Genomic DNA, 10,579 nt, shown 5'->3' on the forward strand with positions numbered 1-10,579 from the left:
GGGATGCAGAGTATTTAGTAGCAGGAGTACTAATCATAACAGCAGCAGTAAAATTCTTTAACCTACATTTTACAGGGTTTTTCAAATCACAAAGTCCTTTCCTAAATATCCCTGAGAACAGTCCATGTAGATGTGTTAGATGTTATATATATATATCCTCATTTTATATGTATATGTCCATGGTCATGTGTAGGTCCTCATTTTATCAAGCCAAAAAGAAATTCAGAATGATTAAATAATTTCCTCAAAGTCTAGTGAATAACAGAGCTAAGGTCTTGAATTCCAAGTCCCATAGTCTAAACTAGACTCTGCTACCTTTCCTTCCTTGATTATTTTAGTAAGAAATGTTTGTAATTAAACAGTTAAATGTGTTATTTCCCTTTATTAGAATAATTGATCTGTTAGAAACTACAATAAGATGCTGATATACAATAATAAAGTATGATAATAAAGAAATATTTGTAATCAAAGTAGATAATGTTGACATTCAAAAAAGTAAAATCAAAATATTTGGAAACAGGCAATATGTAATTGGGTTGTAAATAAAAAGAAGACACTCAAAAATCACAATTTACAAATATTTCAGCTTGATTCTTTTCTATATTGTGGAAGAGAACAAGAAATGTAAACTCACAGAGGAATATCCATTATGGGTATAAAGTTGGGAAAATATCTTAATCTTCCCTCCTTCCCTCATTCCCTAACAGCATTAAGTATAGGCCACTGTGTTTTCCTAAACACATTTATGATCTGGCCTGCCTTCACCCCAAAGGTAAGTAGGAGAAACAGCCCAAAGATTGTTCTCCAAATTCTGCATTAACTAGTTCTCTACATCAACTAGTAACTTAGGTGTCTTGCCTATAAAGCAAAACAGGAAATTTTAATTGTTTGGGGCTTCAGGGAGCATCAACTTTAGGGGGGGGGGGGAATGAAAAATGAAGAGAAAAGTTTTGAATAAAATGATAAAAAGATTTTGTATGAATTAGATTAATGGTTGTTTTTTCTAAGTCTTCCAAGTAAAAATCAAGTTCTTGATCTGATTTTTTTTTAAGCAAAGATTTTCTTTCCTTGTAACTTTTTAACTTGGCACAAGAAACTGATCACAATAAATACGTGATAATATACAGGATGACTAACATACTTTCACACAATTTGTCAGCTCTTACAGAATAGTTGGGAATATTGTGATGTGTATTTCATGTTGTTTTTATCTGAAACCTTAGAATTGCCAGCAATAGGGCTATATGATGTTTCACTATTTAAAAAAAATTCAACCTACCATTTTAGTGAATTAACATTTGTTTAAAATTTCCTCTTCTGTTTTTGAATTTGAAATTTTAATTTGAACAGTGCTGCCTTTGTGGTCTTTCCCTCTAAAAATCCTTAATCAAAAAGTATATGACAGTAAGTTTTTAGAACAATCACATAAACATTTTGTATTTATTTTCCTCAAAGTTGATTTCTGTTGAGCTGTCAGTAAGAATTAAAACATTAACATCTTAAAAAACCCCAAAACAAACCTGATCTCATTTATTGTTTTTATTGTATTATTTATTGTAATAACATAAAATATTATCACTTTCTACATTATTTTTGGAATCTATTACCACTGTTTCCTTTATTTTTACATCTTTATTATCAATTAAAATGTCTCTCAGTGAAGACCCCACTGTTTCTCTCTCACTGTTTGTTTTGTATGTTTCTTTAAGGTGAGAATGCAGGAAGATGCAGCTCTCCTAAATAAACGAATGAGCACTCAAAGTGGTCTGACAGCACTTCCTGAGAATTCTAACAGTACACTTCCTCCTTTCCAAGATACAGCTTGCGAGTTGCAACAGAGAACTGAGCCAACACTGGGACAACAGGCAAAGGATAGCCTCAATGTGACTGGTCAGGGTGATGCTTCCGTAGATGCAATTTACAAAGCAGTTGTAGATGCTGCAAGCAAAGGAATGCAAGTTGTCATCACCACTGCAGTTAGCAGTACAACTCAGATTAGCCCCATTCCAGCTTTGAGTGCCATGAGTGCCTTCACTGCCTCAATTGGTGACCCATTAAATCTCTCTAGTGCTGTCAGTGCAGTAATTCATGGAAGAAACATTGGTGGTGCAGATCATGACAGTAGGCTAAGGAATGTAAGAGGGACTCGCCTCCCCAAAAATCTGGAACATGGGAAGAATGCAAGCGAGGGCGATGGATTTGAATATTTCAAATCAGCAGGTTGCAACACACCTAAAAAACTGTGGGAAGAGGAGCAGAGTCCTGGTGGAGAGATAAACAGATGGAAGTGTGAGGAGTTTTTAGATCATTCAACGCATATCCATAGTAGTCCTTGTCATGAAAGGCCCAATAATGTCTCCACACTGCCATTACTTACAGGAGAACAGCATCCAATTCTGTTACCACAAAGAAACTGTCAAGGGGATAAAATGTTGGAAGAAAATTTCAGGTATAACAACTACAAAAGAACTATGATGAGTTTTAAGGAGAGACTGGAGAACACTGTGGAAAGATGTGCACATATTAATGGAAATAGGCCTCAACAGAGCAGGGGATTTGGAGAATTGCTGAGTGCTTCAAAGCAAGATCTACTCATGGAGGAGCAATCTCCGAGTTCCTCAAATAGCTTAGAAAGTTCTCTAGTTAAAGACTATATCCATTTTAATGGAGATTTTAATGCCAAAAGCATTAATGGGTGTGTGCCTAGCCCTTCGGATGCTAAAAGCATTAGTAGTGAAGATGACCTAAGGAACCCAGAGTCCCCTTCTTCAAATGAATTAATACATTATAGACCAAGGACGTTTAATGTTGGCGACTTGGTCTGGGGCCAAATCAAAGGACTAACTTCATGGCCTGGCAAATTAGTACGAGAAGAAGAAGTTCACAATTCATGTCAACAAAACACTGAGGAAGGGAAGGTATACCAATCTCTCTATGTTATACTTATTGTCAATGCCAGCCTTGTTTATCAGTCAATTGTTGCTTGATGTTACTTTTATGGTCGGTTTTATAGTAGTTGAAAGTGTGTTTCTTCTTCTCCATGAAATTGGAGTATAAATGAAGAGGTGATTATAATGACCAAAATGACAGTGAGTGGTGAAATAATAGCATTTCTAAAACTGAGAAGGTTCAAGGAGTCTCCCACCTGGGATATTAATTATGTATGTATACCTAACTTGTCGACATCCACCTGAACCTGGGTGTCATGCAAAGGGACTGGAGGAAAAGTAGGTTTTAATGGCAGCATTAAGAAGCTTTTGGAGATCCAGAAGTATTGTGCCCTCCCCAGTTTCATAAGATAGCCAACTTTATTGCCAGTCTCTCCATTTTTTTTTTCTAGCATGATGTATAAAGCAGAAGAGAAGAGTTGAGAAGAGTTAAATAACATTAACATTATACTGGAGGTATTTTCTATGTTCTGAATGGTATCTCTTTATAGGAAAAATCCTACCCCTTTCTAACATATGAAAGAATTTAGAGTTGTAGTCTGGTTCTGATTAACTCAACTCAATCATATAAATTAAATGAAAACGCCTTCCTGAGCTACTGTTCAATTTAGAAGAAATTAGTATGAGACCTCAGACCTTTTTTTTCACATATGAAAGCATTGATTCAATTGTTAAGTTTAAAAATAAGCTTAAAAACTAGTAGAGGAAAAAATATGTTCCCTACTAGAAACAGATAATGGTACAGGTGCCACATGTATGATGGAAAAATATATTTAAATATATATCTATTTAAATTTAAATAAATTTTAAAATATATTTAAATATATATCTAAATCTCGCAAGAAGTTTTTATGGATATGAAAAGGATTGCTATTATATCTTTTTCTTAAATTCATGGTATAAAACTGACTCAGCCCAATTCAGATTTATGATTCACATAGATCTGGTGGCAGAAAACCAGAAATATTTCATCCTCGCAAGAAGTCTATCTCTAAAATCCTGACAAATAGTTGAATGTTTTACAAGTAAGAGATAACTAAAATACACCTTTTAGGACAATGTGTGGTAATGATGGCTCTAGCTTTGATAAGAAGATAATTCAGTATTTCAGTTTGCAAAACATTTTGTTTTCCAATCCTTCTGAGATTTGAGACATCTATTCTTTAACCTGATAAATCCAAACATTTTTATTCCTCAGTCTGTACAGTAAATAATTAGGTACAACTAAAAAGGACTTTTGTCATACAAATAGAATCACTACAAACAAAAGATTTAGAACAAAACATTTTTCTGTCATTGTATGACAAGTCTTTAGTATTAATGAATGACTTCAGAAAAAAAAAGTATAAGAAATACTACAGCTTTTGCTCTCCCCCTGAAACCCATTTTTTCATTCATAGATGTCTAGTTTAAGTAATGTTGTTTCTTCTCTACAAAATAAAGGGTTTTTTTAATCTTTAATATATTTAATGTATTCAGACATTGGATCTAGCTCTCAGATTTACTTGCATTTGCAAACTTATAGTCAGACTTGAAGTGTTTGCAGATGTTAAGGAAAATGAACCTTTCAGGGACATCATCACTTGAACTTTAAAAAAAAAATCATTTGATAAATGGTATTCTAGAAACGTTTGTCATCATGTTAGTAAGCAATTCAATCAATACTAATACTAGAATAATATTGTCATCATAAAATAATTTAATAACAAATCATTATAATATTTAGTCATTTGCTTTTGCAACAAATATATTCCTCAAAAATATGTTAACTATAATATTTATAGATTTTAATATTTCCATTAATTTACATTATAATTTCTGACAGTGATTCCCAAAGAAAAGCTTTTTATCCCACTATGATATGCTATGAATATAGCAAAACTTTTTCAAGTACATACTTAGAAGTAACAGATGGCATAGTGAGTGGTAAGCCTGGAATCCAGAAATCCTGAGTTCAAATCCAGCATCAACCATTTTAACCTCCATGTGCTTCAGTTTTTTAACGTATAAAATATGGATAATACTAGCATCTCCCTCCCAGGATTTTTGTGAGGATCAAATGAAATAATATTTATTTTTAAAGCACCTAACAGTACCTAATAAATTGTAGGCTGTATATAAATGCTTATTCTCTTCCCTTTCTCACCATTTAAAAGAAAATTACAATTTACATCCAAATATATGCAATTTAAATCAAATATTTATCCATTATTAAAAGAACAGGATAAAGCATTTCACAATGCTCAACAATACCATGCTTTGTATAAATAATAAGATATTCTCAGACATTCTCCTTCCTTTTGCAGGTTAAAAAAATAAGTATTACTGCCCAAAGAGCATTCAATAAATTTATTTTATCTTTGAACTAGTAACTATTGCTACTTCCTATTAAATCATTACCAAAAAATCTTACCTCTAAATTCACCATTTGTCCCCTCCCATTCTTTGCCAGAATGCCAGGTAAAGTGATACCTCCTGAGGTTAATGATGACTTTTACAAAAGTTCTTCTAACTAGGTATAAAAACTTTTAAATCAACAAACCTCAGCAGCAAATGATAATAATTAGACATGAAACACTCTATTAAACTTACCCCCAAAACTTTTCACTCATGACTTTGTTTATAAATGTTGATTTAAAGAGAAAAATTAAAGAAATCCTTTTATAATGAAAAATCAGTCCGTTATGTATCTGTTTCTATGTTTTTATAACCTGGTAGAATTCCATTTTTAAACATCTAATATTCATTAGTTAACAGATATTTATTGAATATTTAAAATGCACTAAGAACTCTTTTAGGTATTGTAGGAATTTTCATTTCCAAGGCTTCAATCCATATTAATATTGCTTTGCTGATAAGATACAATTGTAATCAAACTAGAAATCTTAAATAACAGTTGTGTTCACAAGTCCCTGTCACAATCAGAAGGCCTGGCTTCTTTTAAGAAGTCTTAGCATCACAAAGTTTACAGGATGTAAAACTTCAAGGGCATTTCATTTTGGTAAGATATACACATCTATGTATATATATGTATGTATGTGTGTATATATATATATATATATATATATACACACATATATATAAATAACTTGAGTACCTGTACAATAGTAAATATCCTTACAATTTAACACGGTTTTATAAATGTTATGTTGAAAGAGTTGAGGTTTGGGGGGGGGGAGATATGTAGTTGGTAACATTTAAATGTTGTGTTAAGGTTGTATGAAAGATTCTTATAAAGCTAGAATGAAGAAAATTATAAAAGACTGTGGATTATTAAGAATAGCTTTTCCCCATTTAAACTTGTGCTTTCTTTTCTATTTCCTTCTTTCTAGCAATACAGATATGTAACTTGACTTGTTAGAAAATTGCCTAGGGAAGTGAGAGGTCACACAGTTAGGTTTGTCCAAAGTAGTTTTTGGCCTCTTCTTGAGTCCTTCTGACTCAGAGGTTGCTGATGTGCCACCTTGACCTTTAGAAAGAATCACCCAAACTCCATCTACTTTATTCCTATTCATTTTCCTAACAGGCTCTTATATAGCTCAAGCACCATATCAATGTTAGCTATTATTATTTCCTGATACCTACAGAAAAGAGAGAACAGGGGTTATATTTATAAGCCTACCATATACCACTGAATAGAATAAATGTGTTGTTATAATTAAAATTTCTAGTTGATACCTAAAGACTGCTACATCTAAGTACTTCTCCAGGTTTTCAAATTGTATTGGTAGTCTCAGGTCTGTCTAAGGGAGCTTGCCAATCTTCTTAACATGCTCTCCAAATATCGAAAGCACCACACTACATTAAGGGTAACATTAGATTTTAATGTTAAATGTAGTAGAATTATCATTTTCCTGAACATTGAGTTTTTAGAACTCACCATATTTCCTAACAATAGGATTTTTAACATGTCACTTTACCATGTTTTAAAATCCTGTTATTTGTGTGTAATTTTTATAGTTTATTATAACACCTGTTCTCACTTTTCTGAAAAAAAAAAAAAGTCATATACTCAATCACCATCTTGGGGATGTTCCAACATTATTTACTTAACTATAAAACATTATTTCACTTTAGTACTTACAGAGACACAGAATTAATCAGTGTGGGTCCTCCTTCCACACCTTAGAGTATTTTCATGAAATACTTTGCCAAAGGAAAAATAGCCATCTTGTGGTGATATGATTCTCTGAACTTAACTGAAATAGTCATTAGATTGCAGACATACAATCTATTGCTCGGCCTACATTTGGCACCTCTACCATTTAGTAAAATTTTTAAACTCTGGCATAGTTTTTGAGAAGCCAGTGTCACTTTCATATGATGATGTAGCTTCAGAATAGTGGCTGAGTGGAAAATAGTGATGCTTTACAAATTATTATTTTAAAAAAAGAATATTTTGCTTTCTCCATTTGAATCATTTTTTTACTATATTGTGTGGGTCTCTTGGTCCAAAAGTTGATCCTAAATTGATATATATTTCTACTAAAGCCCAATTGAACAAAATGAGGAGGATAGAAGAGTTAGAGGTTGAGGTTGAACAGTGTGCTAAATTGTTTATTTGGAATGCAATTTGGTCTGTTTGCTTGGTTGGACAATTAGTGGCAATCAGTACTGCAAAATATGTCTTTCATGTATTTGTAATAGTGCTTGAAATTAATAATGTTCCTTAAAATGTTCATCTTATTTAGTTCTTTCTTTTTATATTCTATTTCAACTGTTTTCCCTGATAAAGCTTATTTATTTTTGCTAGGCAGAGATTAAACGTTCAGCAGTATTCACAATTCTAGATAAACATTGTCTCATCCTAATTAAACTCCCTATTGAAGTAGGTTTTAGGCCCTTTTTTTAGCCAATTCAGAGTTACTTATGTTGACAATATAAAGAATATAACCTGAGAATTCAGCTGACCTCATTCAAGGAACAGCTCACTTAAAAACTGTGATAGAGATCTTAAATATGAAAGTTGTATAATGAAGTAATGGTTCAAGATCATGGTTTATAAAAACATTGTTGCTATGTCTTAATTACTGATCATGATTTCTTTATTAGCACATCTATGTTGAAAAATAGTATTTTTTTGGTGTGTATATGGGAAAAAATATTTATATTTGTTTATGTGTATATAAATGATTTTTTCCCTAACTGCCATCTCTGAATTCAAAGACCAAGCAGATTCTTTGGAATAACATTGCATCAACTAACAATGGAAATCTAGTTTTCCGACAATTTGGATATAACTTCATTTTAAATGGCATTACTCAGAATGTGAAGTACTATGTCAACAGGATCTCCTTGAACAGAAAAGAATCAAGGAAAAAGACTAGAGTGGAAAGTTTAGATATCAAGAGTAATCGCAAAGTGAAAAAGAAAGAAATTGAGAAAAGATAGAAAATATTTTTAAAATGAAAGGTAAATCAGCATAAACAAAGATTAAAAATTTTATTTGTGCTGAGCTGAAAAATTAGCATTCATTAACAGTCATTTTCTGACAGAATGAATGCTAACTCTTCAGCTTAATTTCTTTATTTGTTGTTTCTACTTTCCTACCTCCTGACTATTTCTTAATTCCTACACCTAATAATAATACTCAGTGCTCTAGTCTGGACTTTGTGATTTAATATGTTCCCATAAATTCGACTATCATCTCCATGTGAATGACTCCTAGATCTCTCCATCTAATTCTGAGCTCCAGTACAACTGCCTCCTTGATATCCTTGCCTGTACATTCCGTAGATATGTCACACTCAGCATGTCTAAGAAATCTTCCTCCAATTCTCCCAAGCCAAAGATTGTTTTTTACCTTTCTTTTTACCCTTAGGGCTTAGTGCATTGCCTAGTGCATACTAAACACTTAATAAATACTTGCTGACTAAAACAAAATAAGCCGATTCCTCATCACTTCTTTATTTCTATCAAAGGCACTACCATTTCCCCCTTAACCCAGGGTCAGGGCCTTGGAATTTCCTCCACCCTTCACAGTCCTTCACCCTCAGTCTCCAGCCATTTGCCAAGCCTTGTGAGTTTCATCTTCATTACTGATGTTTCTTCTCTCTGTCTCCCTTTCCTCATGCTGCAGGTCCCATCGTTGAGGTCAGGGATATCCAACTCAAACAGAAACTGGGGCTACTAAAGCATACATAAAGATGCCCCTAGAGGCAGCCTATTGACTTAGAAAACCATGGGTTAATATTATCTATATCTTGTTGTATTTTTATTTATTGGTTAAATATTTTCCAGTTATAGTTTAATTTGCTTCCAACAACACTCAGGACTACTATCAGTCACATGTTTGACACCTCAGATCTAGGTCCTCATCCCCTGCCTAGACTAGTACTAGAGTCCCTATTTGGTCTTCCAGTGCCCAATCTCTGCCTTTTTCAGTCCTCTGTGTATGTACATTTCTAAAATACAGGTATGATCAGGTCGCACCTCTACTCAAGAGAAAAGGCTTCCCATTTTCATGTAGGATAAAGTACAATGTCCTATTTAGCATTTAAAACATTTCATAGTCTAGCTTGTTTTTCCAGATTGCTTACACAGTATTTTCCCAGGGCACCACTTGATGTACTGTAGACTACCTTTTATCTTCTACCTGCAGGCCTTAGCAGGTGCCATCCCCATGCCTGGAATGCTCTCCTTTTTCACCTTTACATCTTGGAGTCCATTATTCACTTCAAGGGGGCATTCAAGTGCTTCCTTCTTTAAGAGGCCTTTCTTGTCTTCCCTATTTATGGGTAGCTCCACCCCAATCACTGTGTATTTTTGTAACATATATATCATATTTAAAAAGGAAAGAGTAAAGCATTTATTAGGCATCTACTGTGTTCCAACAATTGTGCTAAGTACTTTACAAATATTAAGAGATATGCTATTATTTTCCTCATTTATTATTCGTCATTGTCCTTTATTAGACAGAGTGCATGACCTGGATTCAAGAAGAATTCAATTGAAATGTGGCCCCAGACACTCACTCCCTGTGGGACCCTGAGCAACATTGAAAAAAAAAAAGTCTAAATAATAATAGCATTTACCTCCCAGGGTTATCGTGAGGATAACATGAGATTATATTTGTAAGACGTGCTTAGCATTGTGCCTGGCACATACTATGCACTTAATAAATGCTTGTTCTCTTCCCATTTCTCTTCTCTACATTTACTTATCTATAAACATGGATACCACCTATTAACTCTTTAAAGTCAGGCAAAGTCATGATTTTATAGATATCTCCAGTGACTAGCAACTAGACTGACGAAATGCTTGTTGATTGGTTGGCATTTTCTTCAGTATAGATCTGGCCCAGAGAATTACAAGGTTTTAGAGAGAAAAAGAATTTTTTTGTTGTTGTTTGGTCCTTTCAGTTAGGTCCAACTCTTTGTGATCTCATTTGGATTTTCTTGGCAAAGATAATGGAATGATTTGCTATTCCCTTCTCCAACTCATTTCATAGATAAGGAACTAAGGCAGACAGGGTTATATGACTTGCTCAGAGTCACACCACTATAGGTCTTTGACCAGGTTTGAACTCAGAAAGGTGAGTCTTCCTTATTCCAGGCTCAACACTCTCCAGTGAACCTTATAAATTTTTATAATGCAGAAACTGAGGCCAAGTGAAGTAAAAGTTATACATA

General features: G+C 33.4%; 1 protein-coding gene across 7 annotated transcripts in view; it reads left to right on the top strand.

Annotated features, from left to right (window-relative positions):
• Positions 1 to 10,579, top strand: part of MBD5 (methyl-CpG binding domain protein 5) — a 130,710-nt gene that overhangs the window by 92,036 nt on the left and 28,095 nt on the right. For all 7 annotated transcript variants that reach the window (XM_031960044.1, XM_031960046.1, XM_031960040.1 and 4 more), the window contains one exon: positions 1,710 to 2,918. In XM_031960044.1, the coding sequence (XP_031815904.1) occupies positions 1,710 to 2,918 (1,209 nt within the window). The remainder of the gene's footprint in view (positions 1 to 1,709; positions 2,919 to 10,579) is intronic.

This window comes from Sarcophilus harrisii, chromosome 3 (genome assembly GCF_902635505.1).
Source record: "Sarcophilus harrisii chromosome 3, mSarHar1.11, whole genome shotgun sequence".
NCBI lineage: Eukaryota > Metazoa > Chordata > Mammalia > Dasyuromorphia > Dasyuridae > Sarcophilus > Sarcophilus harrisii.